The following is an 18,779-nucleotide window of genomic DNA, read 5'->3' as shown; positions in this document are numbered from 1 at the left end:
GCCGCCTTCACCTGCGGCTGAGCGGCGAGCCGGTGGCCACCTCCGGTGGCGACGAGGGAGAGGAGAGGTCGGGGAGAGGGCCGACGGCGGGCTAGGGTTACGCCGCCCGAGTCGCTCCGGGGCCTTATGGAGTTCTCGAGGTTTGTTACAACTGGAGTTAAAATTACGACTGAAGGTGTTTGCTGCTACAAATCATGTGAGCGCTATGAGACTCATCATTCCTTCTCCATATCTTTCAGTGCATTATTATCTCCACAGACCAGGAGGATTCATGGGTGAGTTCCTCCTTAACCCGACGTCTGCTTGCTTCATCCTGTGAAAAGTAGGGTTAAGCGTATGCATGTTGCAGGGACGTGTACGTGTTAATATAGGGCCAAAGCCAGGATAGATACAAGGTTAGTTGGGCTTGGATTGATCTACAAGTTAGCTAACAACCTGATAAGATCATATCTCAGAGTCCCAACAGAATACACAACACGCACGCACAATTAGAGCACATATACGGTTTATATACTCCACCGTATATGCTTACAATGTTTAACACTCCCCCTCAATCACAACTATCCAAGTTGAGATTGCGTCTAAAGGCCTCAAGCTGCTTAAGAGTAAGAGGCTTAGTGAATCCATCTGCAACTTGATCTCCATTAGGTATGAACCTAATATTCAACAACTTATCTGCCACCCTTTCACGAACAAAATGATAATCTATTTCAATGTGTTTAGTCCTGGCATGAAAAATAGGATTAGCAGACAAATATGTGGCACCAAGATTATCACACCAAAGTGATGTAGCTTTTGGATGATAAACACCCAATTCTGTCAGCAGATTCTGAACCCAAATAATCTCTGCAGTGGCATTGGCTAGAGCCTTATACTCAGCCTCTGTGCTTGACCTGGAAACAGTGGGTTGCTTGCGAGCACACCAAGATACCAAATTACCTCCAAGAAATACCGCAAAGCCTCCTGTTGATCTTCTGTCATCAGGACAGCCTGCCCAATCTGCATCTGAGAAAGCACTTACTAACATTGAATCTGACTTACCAAGTTTAAGACCATGATCCTTGGTTCCTTGAAGATATCGAAGTATACTCTTAACTGCTGTCCAATGCACACTAGTAGGAGCATGTAAGAACTGACAGACTTTGTTTACTAAATAAGAAATATTTGGCCTAGTCAAAGTCAAGTATTGAAGTGCTCCTACAATGCTCCTATACCTGGTTACATCCTCTGCTCCAAGTGCTTCTCCATCATACAGGGACAGTTTTTCAGAAGTAGACAGAGGCGTGGATGAAGGCTTGCAACCCTTCATGCCTACTTTCTGAAGTATTTCTTGTAAATACTTTCCTTGTGACAGCACAATCCCTTCTTTAACAGGTTTTACCTCGATTCCAAGGAAGAAGTGAAGACTTCCAAGGTCCTTAAGTGCAAACTCCTTGCCCAAGTCCTTAAGTAGGGCTTCAACAGCACTAGGTGAAGAACTTGTAACCACAATATCATCAACATAAATGAGCATAAAAATGGTAATCCTATGCCGATGATAAAAGAATAGCGAGGTGTCCCCCTTTGAAGGAGAGAACCCTAGAGACTGTAACTTTGACGACAGTCGAGAATACCAAGCTCTAGGTGCCTGTTTTAATCCATACATTGCCTTATCAAGTTTGCAAACGTGACGTGGAAACTTTAAGCTTTCATACCCAGGAGGTTGTTTCATGAACACTTCCTCTTCCAGAACACCATGCAAGAACGTATTCTTTACATCTAGTTGTCGAATGCACCAATTTCTAAACACTACAATTGAGAGAATTAATCTGATAGTGGTTGCTTTGACTACAGGACTGAACGTGTCCTCGTAGTCAATTCCATACCTTTGCTTGAACCCTTTTGCAACCAAGCGTGCCTTATACCTATCAACACTACCTTCAGATTTCTGCTTGACTTTGTAGACCCACTTGCAGTCAATAACATTCCTCCCCTTGACTGGAGGCACCAAACGCCATGTTTTGTTCCTCATAAGAGCATCATATTCCTCATCCATCGCCTCCTTCCACCGACGTTCTCCAAGGGCTTCTCCCAAATTTTGCGGTTCACCTGTGGCACAAAAAGAACCCCAACGGACACAACCATCATTATAAATCTTAGGCCTGATAATACCACTCTGTGACCTGGTATGAGACCGCGGAGGAGGAGGCGGAGCTGGACGTGAGACATGTTGTTGGAGGAGATTTGAAGAAGCAGACATAGCAGATCCAGAATCCACAGAAAATCCACCCGAGAACTCCTGGTGGAGCTCCTGTGTTGGCTCAGCGCAATTAGCCTCGACGCGCGCGCCAGCCGCTCCGGAACTGTCACTTGTCGCTGCCAGCGACGCGTCAGGCAACGACAAGGTGCAATCGCCCAATCCAGCGGGCGCGCTCATTCCCGAGGAAGACCGACCGGATGGGGACCCGCCTGGTCCCGTCACAGGCACGGCCCGTGGCCGACCAACGCCATGCAGGGGGGACCCACCTGGTCCCGCAACAGGCCCACGCCGCGGGTTCGCAGGCGTGGCTCGCGACTGGCCGACGCCATGCAGGGGGGACCCACCTGGTCCCGCGACAGACCGCGGCGCAGATCCCATAGGAGATCCTCCTGACGCGCCTGCTTCAGCAGATCCCGAGAGGATCCCGCCCTGATCTGCTCCGGGATCAGCAGGCGGATCTTCTGCGGCTGAAAAAGAGGACTCCGTGGCCTGCATAAAATCATGGGGATTTTCTTCCATGTTTGCACTGTTTTCCTGCACACTTTCATCAGAGTTTGGATCAAAGGAGTTATGGGGCATTGACACATGATTATCAGCATCTTCTACGCCCCCGAGAACAAAGTTGGGTGATGGCAGAAGATGAGAGGGAAGAAGAACAAGTTCTTTACGAAGTTGAGCGCTGGCGTTAGGGTGGAGTTTTGCAAAGGGAAAAATTTGCTCATCGAAAACCACATCACGGGAGACAGAGATGCGACCCGTGGCAACATCCAAACACTTGTAGCCTTTGTGAAGACTACTGTACCCAAGAAAAACACACTATTTCGAGCCGAACTCAAGCTTATGTTTATTGAATGGACGAAGGTTGGGCCAGACGGCACAACCAAATATGCGGAGAAAAGTGTAGTTTAGTTTACTGCCAAAAAGACGCTCAAGAGGAGTCTGATTATTGATGACTTTACTAGGAACATGATTTATGAGGTACACCGCCGTGAGAAACGCCTCGTCCCAAAATTTGAGAGGCATATAAGCTTGAGCAAGAAGGAAGAGACCAACCTCCACGATATGGCGGTGTTTACGTTCAGCGGATCCGTTTTGCTGATGAGCATGTGGACAAGAGACATGGTGAGTGATACCTATGCGCTCAAAAAACGAATGAAGTTTTTGGTATTCACCTCCCCAGTCCATTTGCATGGCAAGAATTTTGCGATCAAAAAGACGTTCAACATGTTGCTGAAAGAGATTAAACTTTGCAAACACATCAGATTTATTCTTAAGCAAATAGATCCAACTGAACTTACTAAAATCATCAATGAAAGTGACATAATATTTTTGTCTGCCAACAGAAACGGGTCCAGGACCCCAAACATCTGAAAAAACTAGCTCTAAAGGAGCCTTTGATTCACTAGTAGAGCGAGAATATGGAAGTTGATGGCTCTTGGCCATCTGACACGAATCACACACATGAATGTCATCTTGCTTATTTGATACTGGAAGACTAAAATCTCGAAGAATTTTCTGGACCACCGGAAAAGCAGGATGCCCTAGGCGTTTGTGCCATCTTGAGGTGGATGGCTTGACCACACTGAGAGCTTGTCGAGGAGGGGCATCATGGCGGCCAGAGACAGGAAACAGGCGACCCCTAGTCCTGTTTTGAAGCACGGTTCTCCGAGTGTCCCGATCCTTAACAAAAAAGATTTCGGGGTAAACTTCCAAGAAAGCATTGTTATCTTTGATAAGTTTATAGGCAGAAAGAAGGCTTTGATCGGCTTGAGGAGCATGGATGATATTATTTAGATGCAAGGAGCCGTGAGGGGTAGTAAGAACTGAATGACCAATGTGGGCAATGTCCATACCTTGACCACTCGTAGTGTGGATTTGCTCCGTGCCGGTGTAGCAATCGTGGACCGCAAGCTTTTCCAGTTCTCCCGTCACGTGATCAGTTGCACCAGTGTCAAGATACCAATTGGTATCAACTCCATAGGCATGGGCGGCGTTGGCCGAGCAGTGTCCTCCACCACCACCACGTCCTCCACCACCACCGCCTCCTGCGGGGGTTGCGGACGTTGTTATTGAAGTTGCGATCGTAGCGCTTCTTGCAGCGCCATGCACCATGCCCTTCAAGCTTGCAAATCTGGCACTTCTCGCGCTCGCGGTCACCACGGTCACCACCTCCTTGCCGCGGACCACCTCCAAAGCCGCCACCACCATGGTTGTCAGGGTAGTGGGTGCCCGCGTTGTTGTTGATGTAGCCGCGGGAGCCACCTCCACTGTTGCCGCTGCCCCTTGAGTTGACGCGGCCTCCACCCCTTGCCGCCAGATTTGCGGAGTGGAGAGCGGTGTTTTGGGCAGCAGAGCTTCAGTCGACAGCAGCAGGGAGAAGAGCTCGCTGAGGCCGATCGGCTGCTCGGTGGCGGTGCGGGTGGAGATGGTCGAAACGAAGCCGCTGTAGTCGGGGTCGTGGAGGAGGCCTTGCGGGATGTGATCGACGATGTCATCTTCATCCAGGGGCTTGCCTGCAGTTGCCAGCTCGTCGGCAATGGTCACCATCTTGGTGTAGTAGGCCGCGGCAGACATGTCCCCTTTGCGGGTGTGCTCGATGGCCGAGCGGAGCTGGATAACCCCTAGCCCTTGACTGCGATGAGAAGCTTTACAGCGGGGCGTTCCAGATCAATGCGGCGGTGGTGTGGGAGATGACCTGCAGTAAGACCTCACGGGAGAGAGATGAGATCAAAAACGTGAGGATTTGCTGGTCTTGAGTAACCCACACAACATGCTCAGGATTTGGCGAGGACGTGGTCTCCTTCTTGCCGGCGACGTCCTTCTCGGTGTAGAGCACGGTGGCTGGCTCCTTGATCGAGCCATCCAGATAGCTCATCAGCCCCGCCCCCTTGATGTGTGGCAAGACCTGCGCCTTCCACACCAGGAAGTTCTCCCGGGTCAATTTCTCGGTGATGGTATGACCAAGGGAGGCGATGGAGGGGGTGGCCATGGCGACAGCTGAGGAGGAGCTCGACATCTAGATGCGATGGAAAAGGATGGTTCTGATACCATGTGAAAACTAGGGTTAAGCGTATGCATGTTGCAGGGACGCGTACGTGTTAATATAGGGCCGAAGCCAGGATAGATACAAGGTTAGTTGGGCTCGGATTGATCTACAAGTAAGCTAACAACCTGATAAGATCATATCTCAGAGTCCCAACAGAATACACAACACGCACGCACAATTACAGCACATATACGGTTTATATACTCCACCGTATATGCTTACAATGTTTAACACATCCACCCGGGACTTTGTTTCACAGTCGGTGCAGTCATCGCATGGGGGTTCTCCAAGCAGCACGATTTTCTTCAACCCCACAGCTCGTTCCATGACTAGCCTTATATAATTTGTCATCTTGCCTTCCTCCCCGAACCCTTGAATCTCCAGCCACTTCAAGTTGAAGTGCTTGAAATCCTTGGATGGTTCCCACACCACGTTGGTCTTCTCCGCACTGTCCTCGGACAATTTGGCGCATGGTCGAGCTCGAGATAACTTCATGCAAGGGCATAGAAAATAAATAAGGCATGTTAATTAAACTTGACACCAACCCATACAGGACGATGTAATAACAATTGATATTAAATATATCAACCATTTAAAAAATAGCAACATACTCAATATTAGTATCTAAATTTGGACGAACTTGCGTGAACTAAATCATATGCTGAGTAAGATATAAGAATATGCTTCAGTTACACCCCCCGAAAACAAGAATAAGCTTCAGTTACTCTAACACAAGGTACGATCCAACATGATTATTTTCAGTCTTGCATGGACATTGTCCCTCTGCAGAATTTAAATGGAGCATCAGAATTCAGAACTTCCGTTGGCATTGCACTATAGTTCATATACACTAATATCCATGTGTTCCATATTATCCCAATTACTATGCGACCTGTATCTATATGCACTACTTGTAAGATTTAGATTAGAGTTGCTGAGTGTTTGAAAATCAGATAAGCTTGCTGGTGTATTGTTAAAGCTGGTTGTTCGAAAACCTATCATACTAGACAGATCATATCCGGTTAAATTACAAAAGAAGGTAGAGTAACAGACTTACATGAAACTTCTGCAGGACAGGTGCAGCTTCAAGGATAAACAGGGTCCAGCTCAGATCACACTCAGGAAAGATACAGAAAAGCCCCACATCCGTTAGGTTGCTGAATATAACAGCGAGCTGGTTCGGTTGTTCCGGCTGAATCCAAATCTGCAAGAAGAAAAGGAACACAGATAGACAACTGAAATTGGTAGAGAAGAACATATGAGAAGTGTGCAGAAATTAGTTGTACCATTTGGTGGCAAAAATGTTGGAACCGCCAACTCCTCGCCTCACTCCTCCTAGCTTTCTCTTTCGCCGTAGCTCTCACCGAGGAAGAAGAAGATCAGAGGAAGAAGAAAGACACGGGGACACGGTGGATTTTCCCGGCGCACGAACGCCAACACCCACGAGCTCGTACTCGTCACCTCCCGCACCGTTACAACGACCACCGTCGCGGCTTTATACCCGGAGCCAGCGACCGGGCACGCACCCACGCTCCCTCCCCCCTCACGCCCGCGATCTGCCCGCCATGCTTGCGCCTACGACGCGCTCTCCGCGCACGGGCCACGGCATGACTCCAACAAAACACACGCGATCACCCCGCGCGGCTGGCCAACGGCCTGCGGTCACACCGGCGCACACTGTGCACACTCACACAGACACGCCCGTGCTACACACACACGCACACACACGCTACTCGCCGCGGACCCGGCGCGCCCGACCCGGCCAGCCCGCTCCCATACACGCGCTGGTCGTGTCCGGTGCATCGCCGCGGCTTATTTGCCCTAACATTCGCGCCCTAAGCCGCGGCTCAGAGCAGCCCGGCGTCCTCGACGTCGCCGTCGTCCACCAGCAAGGCCCGCTCCGCCGCCGGCGCCTTCTTCCACTGCGGGCACACGCGCTTGAAGTGCCCGCGTTCACCGCACTTGTAGCAGCGCCCGCGCCGGTTCCCGCCGAAGCCCGACGCCTCGCTGCGCCCCCCGTCGTCGTCGTCCCGAGCTCCGCCTCGCTGCCGCTCGCGCTCCCTCCACTGTGCCGCGGTGAACATGAGTGCGCCATCTGCTCGCTCGCCGTCTGCCTGCCCCTGACGCCGCAGACGCTCGTCAAAAGCTTTCAGCCGCCCCAGTGCGTCCTCGAACGCCATCGCGTCGATGTCACAGAACTGCTCGATCCCGGCCACCGCCGGGTACAGGCGGTTCGGCACCGAGTCGAGCAGCTTCTTGACGAGGGCGGCGTCCTCCAGGGTTGAGCCCAACGCGGCATAGCGCGCCGCCATCCCACCGAGCCTGCCGGCGAAGTCGTCCAGAGTCTCGATGTCCGCCATGCGCAGCAGCTCAAATTCCCCGCGCAAAGTGCCCAGCCGCGCCGCCCGCACGCGGTCCGCGCCGACAAACCGTGCCTTCAGAGCAGCCCACACCTCCGTGGCGGTCTTCTTTGCCGCCACCTGCAGCAACAGGTTCTCCGCGAGCGCGCCGAGCAGGTATGCATTCGCCGGCTTGTCCTTCTTGGCGATCACGGCCGCCGCCGCATCCTCCGGCACGACCACCGCCTCCCATAGCCCTGCCGCGTCGAGATTTGCCTCCATCTTGATCGCCCACGCCATGTAATTCTCGCCAGTGAGCTGCGGCACCGCCTGCGACAGCGATCCGCCGGTTCTGCCGGCGTACGGGACGATGGACATCGCCGGCGCGCCCTGACCAGAACGTGGCTCTGATACCAAATGTTGGAACCGCCAACTCCTCGCCTCACTCCTCCTAGCTCTCTCTGTCGCCGTAGCTCTCACCGAGGAAGAAGAAGATCAGAGGAAGAAGAAAGACACGGGGACACGGTGGATTTTCCCGGCGCACGAACGCCAACACCCACGAGCTCGTACTCGTCACCTCCCACACCGTTACAACGATCACCGTTGCGGCTTTATACCCGGAGCCAGCGACCGGGCACGTACCCATGCTCCCTCCCCCCTGGCGCCTGCGATCTGCGCGCCATGCTCGCGCCCACGACGCGCTCTCCGCGCACGGGCCACGGCATGACTCCAACAGAACACAAGCGATCACCCCGCGCGGCTCGCCAACGGCCTGCAGTCACATCCGCGCACACTGCGCACACTCACACGGACACGCCCGTGCTACACACACACGCACACACGCGCTACTCGCCGCGGACCCGGCGCGCCCGACCCGGCCAGCCCGTGCCCATACACGCGCCGGTCGTGTCCGGTGCATCGCCGCGGCTTAGTTGTACCATTTGGTGGCAAAAATTGAGATGCAATTTCGACAGGTTCGTTGCACTCCTTGACAAGCACTCGCTCAGCAGGAATGGCGCCTTCCACACCTTGGGCTGATGAGTGAGGCTGACTTTGCAAAGCTCGGGAACATAGCCGAAGCGAACTGGAGGGTTCTTCAAGGACCAGTGGCTGTCCACTTTACTGAGCTTGGGGACAGAGATGAGCTCGATCCTCCTGCACACAAAGTGGATGAACTCGAGCTCCTGGAGCCCAGAAAACGATGTGTCAAACTTGAGCACAGAGTGGCGATGAACTAGTCTGCAGGATCTCAGGGTGAGGCACTTGAGCTTATCGCAAGCTCTAATGAGGTCGTTGACGTCAGAGTCCCCGAAGGCAAGACCCTTGAGGGATAGCCTTGTGAGCCACCGGAACGCGACCTGGTAGGCACGGGAGAATGACATCAATTCCTGCCCGAACTCGGCGAGCTGCGAGGGCGTGTATTCCCCGGGCAGCAGGGATATCAGAAGTTCGAGGGATTCGGTCCTGCCGCAGCTGAGGGAGCCCTGCTCCAGTGCTCCTCCCTAACCTAATTTCGGAGGGGTATTTTTGTCCCTGCGAATTTGTTTTTTTCCTGGCCCGCCGCAGCCCAGATCCAAGCCCTGTCTAGCCCGGTATAACCCAGAACATATACGTAGAGTACCCTAGTCCGAAAAAAAAACATCACACGACCCCACGTCCACGTAAGACCTGCCAAATCCAATCATTCACGTGAGCAGCTCCATCAATCTCGCGAGCATTGACGTAGCTCCATAAGTCACGTAGTAGATCTCCAGCGACGGCTATCTCGTCGCCGGCGATCTCGTCGGACAGCGGGCGCGACAACGTCGTGAATCTCCAACGAGCGCGCACAGGTACCGCATCCCGCGTCCCCCCTCTAGTCTCGCTCGCGGCACCATCGAACAAACTGCCGCCGCCAGTGGTAGTGGTTAACCTAGCGGGGCGGGTAACCTAGCTACCCGGCGGCGCATGCGATCGTGGATCTTGTTCCGGTAGTGCCGCTCCTCGTGATCTGGGTTCACGTAGCGTCGGTTGCCGTCGGCTGTGCGCACCACCGGTATCGTTATTTGATGTGGCGGCTAACCTAGGTATCCGGCGGCAGAGGTAATCACAGATCAAGCTAGGTTTTGAGATCCTGCAGTTCCTCGCGATTGAAAGTGATCACGACGGGTGCCGTGGCCATCTTCCTTACTAAGTTGGGCAGATCTGAACCGCCTCGGTTGCGGTTGTTTACATAACATCCGTGATCGTGTGCTATGTGTTTTATATTTCATCATTGATAATGTTTGCACATGTGATGATACATAATATTGGTTGTAGGAAATGGCGGACGAGGAGTTAACTGATATCATGGTAGACATGGAGTTTGGAGAACTGATGAAAGACTGGATAGAAGATTGGTCGGATGATGAAAATTCAGATCGTGAAGATCGGTCAGAGAATGGGAACGAATGGGACGATCTTAATGTGAGTGGCATTGTCATGTTGTAATTTTTTGGTGGCATCCGACAACATTAAATCTTTGTGTTGAAAATTTATAGATTGATGAGCTTGATGATGATCAGGAAAACAACTCGGAGCTCTCGAATGAAGATTACATTAGTCAGGTACGTAAGTGAAAAATTTTGTTGGCATGCAAATTGAATTTCTTCTCGAATATTATATGATAAGTAATTATGTATTTGTGTTGTATTTTTCAGTTCATTTCCGGATGTCATAATGCGTACGACTATTACGGTGAATCCGACGCGGAGACGGGCCTTAACGACGAATTATTAGATGCACCTGGTTCTGGGGAGTCCGAGTCGTTGGTCATCATGAGTGAGGTATGTGTGTAATCAATGTTCTATGGAAGTAAGTAATGTTAAACCTTAGAAATCTGTTTTCATGGTTGTGGTTTGATTGTGTAGGTGACACAAGATGATGGGGCAAAGAATGTCCAAGATACTGCCAGTGCAGATGATAAGAGGGATATGTTCATGCAGATAATGGAAATGACCTTTACGTCTCACGATGCTGCGTATGATTTCTACAAGAGCTATGCTAGAGATAATGGTTTCAGCATTAGAAAGAATAAGGTCAGGTATAGCAAAACAGAGTCACGTACGTGATATGCATTATAGGCGGTTTGTTTGTTCAAGACAAGGGAAACGTGACAGCAAGTTGCTAACCGAGGAAGGACACAGCCGTAGGCTCAGAGCCGAGACACGCTGTTTTTGCAAAGCGCACCTGACCGTCAAGCTTGACCAAAAGCGTGGGGTTTGGTATGTTGAAAGTTTTGAGGACAAGCATAGCCATATGTTGGCAGGACCGGACAAGGTACCTTTTTTTTGGTCCCACAGAAAAATCAAAGAGTACCAAAAGCATGAGATAATGTCCATGGGAGCTGCAGGGATTAGAATTCACGACATGATGGATTGCTTCATCAGCAAACATGTATGGTACGGCGGTGTTGGTTTTACCAGGCGTGAAATATACAACATTTGCGCCAAGGAGAAGAGGAAGCTGCTTTCAAAAGGTGATGCTGCCACAGCCATAGGCATCATGGCCAGTAGGAAACAGAGGGATCCTAGCTTCTTTTTCGAGTACAGGCTAGATAAGGAAGGACATTTGAATAGGATGTTCTGGTGCGACTCCCAATCTCGTCATGACTATGAGGACTTCGGCGACGTGCTTGTATTTGACAGCACATACAAGATGAACCGCTATGGTATGCCATTCATACCTTTTGTTGGTCTTAACAATCACCGGAAGACCACTGTTTTTGGTTGTACCATAGTTTCGGACGAGCCCAAGGAGACATACGTGTGGCTTCTGCAGACTTTTTTAAGGTCCATGTGTCAAAAGATGCCTAAGAGTGTTATCACAGACGCCGACGCTGCGATGATAAAGGCAATTCGCGAAGTCTTGCCAGACGTGTGGCACCGTATATGTACGTGGCACATAGAGAAAAATATGAAGATTCACCTCAGTCACAAGTCTTTGAAGGAGTTCCGAACTCTTCTGTACTACAGCACGTCCACGGCAACGTTTGAGGAGAGATGGCACGCATTTTCCAAAAGATGGCAGTCGGAAAAAACTGTAACATGGTTGAGGCGGATGTATAAGAAGAGGAGACTGTGGGCCGCAGCATATCTAACTGAGGGGTTTTGGCTTGGCATGAAAAGCAACCAGCGGAGTGAAAGCCTGAACTCATGCCTTCACCTCCACCTAGACGGTGAAATGACCCTGGTGGATATGATTTTGCACTATGAGAACGCCGTTGTGCGTATCCATGAAAACGAGGCGCGATATGACTGCACGGCCTCACAGAGTTTACCGGTGCCAGTTACTAGCTTGAGGGAACTTGAGATAGCTGCTTCTCACGTCTTCGCTCCAGCAAACTTCTATATGTTGCAAGATGATCTTAGAAAAATTGGCGGCATGGAGATTGTAGAAATTAAGCTGGGAGACGGACAACAGCAGTACATCGTGGCCTGGAAGAATAACCGGGAGCGCCATTTTTGGGTGGAGTATACACCAGTAAATTCCGCAGAAACTATAAGGTGCAGCTGCAGAAGAATGATTCGAAAGGGTGTACCTTGCAAGCACATATTCCATGTACTGAAGCACTTGAACATATCTGAATTACCAAAGTGTTTAGTTCTTATTCGGTTCACGAAAGAAGCAAGGTTGGGACTGCCCGCGAGGCGCACAAGCGATCTGTTTGGATTTGGTTGGACTGGGGCCAGGGAAAGAATGAAATATAGCCAGGTCAGTGTGTTAGCGTCTGAAGCTATGCATGCGGCATGCGAACACCCTGCTTTGTGGGATCAGTTACAGGAGAGTTTGAAGGCTGTGATAGCTAAGAGTCATGAGTATGATCTGCTATAGGAAAATTTGTTGAAGCAAACAAATGACATCAATAAGTGTGCAGTTGAATATGTGGACGATGGTGAAGGCAACATGACTGAGGTTAAAGATCCTATGAAAGTGTCAAGCAAAGGTGCAACAAAGGCAGATGAGAGCCGCCCTGTCTCGAAAAATGGTAGACCACTCTCTTTTAATGAGTTGAAAACCCGATGCGACGCTTGCAAGTTGGTAGGACACACTAGACGTAGCAAGAGATGCAAACTAAATGAGAAGTAAGTGTTTGTATGCATTGTGGATTATTAAAGTTTGTATCATTCATTAACTTAGCTTGTCTTCTATCAGGTGCAGAAAAGTGGAGAAGGAACAAGAATAGAACACTTGCTTCAATTACTTACTGTGTTAATCGGCCGGCTCATACTTCGGCTAAGGTAGTTATAGGCTCTTGTATTTCTTTGGTTTGGAGGCTTTGGCCCCGTTATTGTATCCTTAGTGTATTAGCAGACGAGATCCTAGTCTTTGTTTAAATAAAGTAAGATGTTTCCCTGTAAACAAAAATCAAAGAAATTCTTTACTGTGTAATGACCGGGGCTGTGTAATGACCGGGGCGGGAGGTAGAAAGAATATTATTGTACATTTCCCCTGCCCACGTCCTAAATGCCATTAAATAAGTAACTATACCACTCTCCTCCCCACCACACACTCACCCACCTCCCACGGGCGCCGGTTCGAACTCCCCTCTTATCCCCACCTACAGTAGATCGAGAATACCCTCGCCGGCGACCGCTGCAACCACCTCCATGGAGAGAAGCCTCGGCTGGCAGAGAGCGATGATGGACCTCGCCGGCGATCACGAGGGGTGGCGCGCGCAGTTGACGAAGGTGTGCGGCTGGTTCGCCAGCACGGAGATGTTGGTCAACCACGCGTGTGGCCTCATCAAAGTCCTCGCCGACGCCGAGAGGAAGCGCGCCTTCCCCTACGGCCGCGGCGTCCCGCCGGCTGTCCTACTCGTGTGGGCAATGCGAGAGGCCACGCTGAGCGACTCCCCTGTTCAGCGCACAAGGTGGTGGATGTACCGCTCCGCCACCATGACGGTGGTCAAGAAGAAGGCTTCTCCGTGTGTGGTGCGCCGCTCACGCCGCCTCAAATTTTTGAAGAAGTGGAGATGGGCACAGTTGCTGAAGGAGGAGGAAGCTGCTGATTATCTTAAGTTAGGTATGTTGTTATATGTTTCAGCATATAAGTTAACATTATTTTGGGTTTGATGTTGGTTAGGTATGCTTTTATATGTAAGCATATAAGTTATGCAATCGGTATGGTTCGATCGGGTTCTTTGTGGCTGAAGAACTGAATATCTACTGCTCACCCTAAGTGCCAAGTTCAGTTAAATTTCTGAATATTGTATATGTATTGTTGCTTTGCTTCAGTGTTGCATGGAAGCTGCTAGATGTTGCTCCTATGTTGCAACAAGACAATGAACTAGTCTGCTACATAAATCAGTAGTGTTGCTAGGTGATGTGCCCATGTTCATCACATACCAAATATAGAACATGCCAAAAGTGCACTGTCTATTAAATACAAGACATGCCAAAAGTGCATTGTCTGCCAAATATAGAACATGCCAAAAGTGCACTGTGTACCAATCATGATGGCCCCATGTTATTTATGCTGCAATCTCTATTACACTTTGCCCATAAACTGAATAGCAAATAATTTAGCATCATTTCATCATGTCAATTACAATGATGTCAATAACTTTATGAACAATCTACTTGCTAACTATGATAGCAATCATAATGGCAAGCATGCCAAGATACAGAAGACCTCCAAATCCTAAAATCCTATCCCTATAGAGCAATGTCTCATGTGCATCTTAACCATTTCCTTCTTTCCTTTCTCATTCCTTTTAATTTCAGCTTCATATTCTGTAATCTTAGTCTCCAGTTTCTTGTTCTTCATGGCAAGATACTTAATGACTGACTTTGCTTTGCTATACCACTCCCCATCAACCCATTCAACATACTCAGAAGTGATATCATCCTAAATAAATCATGAGCAATTCAAGTCATTTTATAACTGAACTTGTCGCTGCAAGCGTTAAACACTGAACTTTTTTGCAGCTTGACCGCAATAACAGTAACAGTTTGAAGATCATGCTCAGTAGACTAACCTCAAACACACATCCCCCGAGTGCGCTGCCAAAATTGTCTGCATCTATGCAGACACGGCCACTAGGAGTTTCCTGATGACCACATAGATGGAGCTTGTCATGGCCACATGTGATGAATTATGGGCGATAATGCTGGGATGTAAAGAACAACGGTAAAGAACTTACCTTTTTGCCACCAAAGTGTAGGACTGAAGAAACCCTAGCCGTGGGTTCTCCCGGCCCGCCGCCGCCACGAAACCCCCGTCCCCTGTTCCACTAGATCCGCCGCCGCTGCCTCCTATGCCACTGAATCCGGCCCACCTGCTTGAAGGACCCAGGGTTCAACCTAACTTGCGGTCGCCACCGCTCTTCTCACCATAGCCGCTGCCGCCCGATGCCCAGCTCCCTGTCATGCTTTCGCCGTCGAGATTTGGAGGCGCAAATAGAGAGGGAGGGCTAGGGATTTGGAAAGGGAAACGAAAAAAGGGGAAAGATCGATGTGAACCTGGCAAAATGGGCTGGTGTAGCGCTGCCGGAAAGATAGCCCACCTGTGGGGCCCCTCACGTGGTTAGATGGGTCGTGCCTGGCATTATGGTGAGTCAGAAAAAGTTAATTATACATATAATTAAAAAAACGACGGGTTTGTAAAACAAACTAGAAAAACATGATGCCTGATAACACGCGATAGAGCCAACGAGCTGACATGACTAATTTTGATGAGTGTAATATTACATTTTGGCTTGATATATTTACTTATCTACCATGACTACTTTTCATAATAATGTGATGAGGGGGAATTACTAGCAGATTATGCAAGATGATGACATGCAGATAGCTAAGGCAGAATGCTAAGCTTGGTAGAGTTTAAAAAAAGTTAAGATTGTGAAAATTTTAATATGGAACTTACGAGAGCAGTTGAAGAGAAAAATAGACTATTATAAAAAATTGGAGAAGGAGAAAAATATTAAGCAAGAACACTTGATAACTGAAGCCGTGAAAAATACAATTATAAAAAATTGGAGAACGAGAAAAATATTAAGCAAGAACAATTGATAAGTGAAGCCAAAACTTTATTGGTACGACCAAATTGTCTTCTCCGAGCGAATTTTATGACCGAGTTGTCTTGTACGAGTGAATTGTCTGACAGACACATACACATGCATGTGCCCTGTTTATTACATAAAAATTATAGAACTCCTAAGATAATCATGCCGTCGAAACCTTCGACCGGACTAAATCCAAACCACTAAAACTTCAATCTTGCATGCCGCATGAATTCTTCAGGCGCCTTTTCCTTGCGATTTCGTGAATTTTGTTCTTCACACACTCCATCGAGTTTGAAGGTGACATAATCAACTCTGTGACGAAACGTCTTCTCCTTGCGTCAATGGTGGCCTGCAAAAAATGACATAAAGGTTACATGAACCGAAGTTGCTACACCACCATAGTAGCTAGTCTACAAACGAAAATAACAGCATACCTGTGTAAATTGGCGGGTGATTCGGTCCCCGTCCCAATGTTCTAGACATTCTGTGACAAAAAGGCCACAAGAGTTCCTGGTACATATGCAAACATTAGCGGTGGGCAATACAAACATGTGTGTTGTTGTTTGATTGTGCATGATGTCCTATTAACTCACCCATCCTCTTGCTGGGGTATGTCATACTCCTTGATAGGCCACTTACTTACGTCCGGATATTTCCCTAGTGTAATAAGATTTGCCTGACGCATATCGTTTGCTATAGCCATTCGCTATAAAGATGATAGTGTTAAAGAACAATCATAAACAATATGTATGAGCAATGGTACAAATGTTGGTTACATTACCAGTGCTTTAACAGTCCTTTCAGTCAGGTCCAGAGGATAGAGCGAATCGAGAGCTTGGAATTCTTTCTTTATCATGTGCATGACCACGGTCATCCAGTGGCTATTGTCGATATTCAACGCGATATAGGCCTACAGTGCAAAAAACCACGGGCCTGCATCCTGGCCCATGCACCGCATGGTTCCTAGTCGTATGCAGGCCGTGGAGTATGAATTCTCCTTCTCTGGTAGGTGGGCACTTTTTTTGGCATATTGCCATGTGTATTGATCTTCAAAGCACACACTAAATTATACACATGCCCACTTGCATTCAATACACAATTTTTTTGTGCGTATATGACAAGTTAATGTTTTGACCTTCAAGTCATCTAATAAATTTTACACATGCTCACTTACATGTAATACACATGGATATTAATTGGATTTTAACAAAAATGAGGCCGTGGTGTATGAATTCTACTACCACATGCATGCCATGGTCATGGTACGGTGTGCAAAAAGTTTGGGATCTTTTGGTGGGACCGTCAAGGAAAACCTCTTCCAAACTTGCCCTCCGCCAGACCCGAATGGTCCGGCTTGTACATGGTGCATGTGGGGGCATGCATGAGATGACCCCAACTTTTGGGAGCATGTGAGCATGGCCAATGTGCCCCCCCTAGGCAAGGTGTGCACGAGTTCGGACACAAAACACACGTTGCGTCATGCCGCGGCAGTGTTCTAGGATTTTATCACCGCAAAACGCCTACAAGATGCATAGAGTGTCGGAAATGAACGGTAGTTGCCAGGCATGCTTGCTATGGTCATCGTAGGGTGTGCATAAAAGTTTGGTAACAATTGGTGAGACCGAGAAGAAGAACCTGCTTGTAGTACATGGTGCAAGTGGAGGCATACATGCGATTGTCCCAACTATATTTGATTTAATAATATTTCAAGTATGAAACAGAAAATAAAATTTATAATTAGGAAAGACAACCATGAAAAGTGAAATATGAGAGAACATTATATCATACATTATCTAAACTTATAACTGTCAGAACAAAGAAAAAAGGAGAATATAGAAAACAGAAGAAAAAATTTGAATGAATAAGTGCAATAAAAGACAACATATTATCTTACATTTTGGAAATATTTCAAATATAAAGAAGAGAACAAATATTAGAATGAAGAAGTGAAATAAAACAGAACATTTTATCTTACAAACTAAAAATATTTAAAAAATAATAAAGATAAGAAATATTGGAATGAAGAATTGAATTAAAACACAACATTTTAGTTCATATTTCGTAAATATTATCAATATACAAAATAGTACGAACAAATGAAATAAAACACAACAGAATTTGGCATATTTTTTTAAAATTTTAGTAAACACTGTTAGAAATAATATAGAAAAAAAAGAGACTTGATTTTAAATATTAGAAATATAAACAAGAAAAGAAACAAATAAAATATAAAACGTATCAGCGAGCGGAGTAAGGCTGCCCTGGGCCAGCCCGCCCGAATTGGGCCCAAGGCGGAGCCGCGCAGGGCACATCGCAGCGCATAGCCGTTGGGTGGTGGGAGTTTAGTCCCACGTCGCCAAGCGATAGAGCGCTGCACCGGTTTATGTACCCTGCCGCGACTCCCCTCCCAAGCTCCTATCTATTGCAGGCAGTACATTGCCTAACTCTTGTCCCCTTTGCCCCGTGGGGCCTACTAGCAGCAGAGATATTCTGCACCACGGGCCTGCATCCTGGCCCATGCACCGCAGGGTTCCTAATCGTATGCAAGCCGTGGAGTATGAAATCTCCTGCTCTGGTAGGTGGGCACTTTTTTTTGGCATATTGCCATTGTGTATTGATTTGATCTTGAAATCACACACTAAATTATACACATACTCACTTGCGTTCAATACACATATTTTTTGCATATATTACAAGTCAATGTTTTGACCTTCAAGTCATCTAATAATTTTTTTTGAATTTGTTTGAATTTTTTATTAATTTATAATGCCTTCTAGACTGACTGGTCAAAACATCGGTCTATACCTCAGGGGGGCATTGTAAAATATTCTTTTTCCAAATTTTCTTTCATAGCCATGATTGGCACATGTGGGTCACCATGTTCAAGAAAGTTTGTGTAATTTGGAGGTCGTGGGAAAAAAATCACATTTTTTCAAAAACTGACTTAAGTTAGACCAAATGGCCCCTCCGGAATGCGGTCATTTTTTCGACCACCTCCAAATGACCTCAACTTTGGCACACATGATCTACTGCACAAACAAAGGTGGGTATCCAAGGTTTTATATTTTTTTGAATTTTTTATTAATTTATAATGCCCTCTAAACTAACTAGTCAAAACATCGGTCTATACCT

At 48.0% G+C, this 18,779-nt stretch overlaps 2 protein-coding genes across 2 annotated transcripts in view; both read right to left on the bottom strand.

The window, feature by feature from the left end:
• Positions 1-5,371: 5,371 nt before the first annotated feature.
• LOC119283896 overlaps positions 5,372-18,779 on the bottom strand; it is a 20,871-nt gene continuing 7,463 nt past the window's right edge. Inside the window, exons 2-5 of the mRNA XM_037563254.1 lie at positions 8,563-9,108; positions 6,343-6,489; positions 5,508-5,774; positions 5,372-5,410 (exon numbers count right to left, since the gene is read on the bottom strand). Coding sequence (XP_037419151.1) covers positions 5,372-5,410; positions 5,508-5,774; positions 6,343-6,489; positions 8,563-9,108 — 999 coding nt within the window. The remainder of the gene's footprint in view (positions 5,411-5,507; positions 5,775-6,342; positions 6,490-8,562; positions 9,109-18,779) is intronic.
• LOC119289451 lies at positions 7,133-7,645 on the bottom strand. Its single transcript, XM_037568769.1, has one exon. It carries the CDS (start codon positions 7,643-7,645, stop codon positions 7,133-7,135), a length of 513 nt encoding a protein of 170 aa, XP_037424666.1.

The sequence above is a fragment of the Triticum dicoccoides genome, chromosome 4A (assembly GCF_002162155.2).
Source record: "Triticum dicoccoides isolate Atlit2015 ecotype Zavitan chromosome 4A, WEW_v2.0, whole genome shotgun sequence".
Lineage (NCBI taxonomy): Eukaryota > Viridiplantae > Streptophyta > Magnoliopsida > Poales > Poaceae > Triticum > Triticum dicoccoides.
Note: the sequence above shows the minus strand (reverse complement) of the source record. Positions and strands in the feature narration are given on the sequence as shown.

Bases quoted from the DNA above. Each gene is read 5' to 3' on its own strand.
- LOC119289451 (XM_037568769.1), bottom strand. From the start codon at position 7,645: ATGGCGGACATCGAGACTCTGGACGACTTCGCCGGCAGGCTCGGTGGG.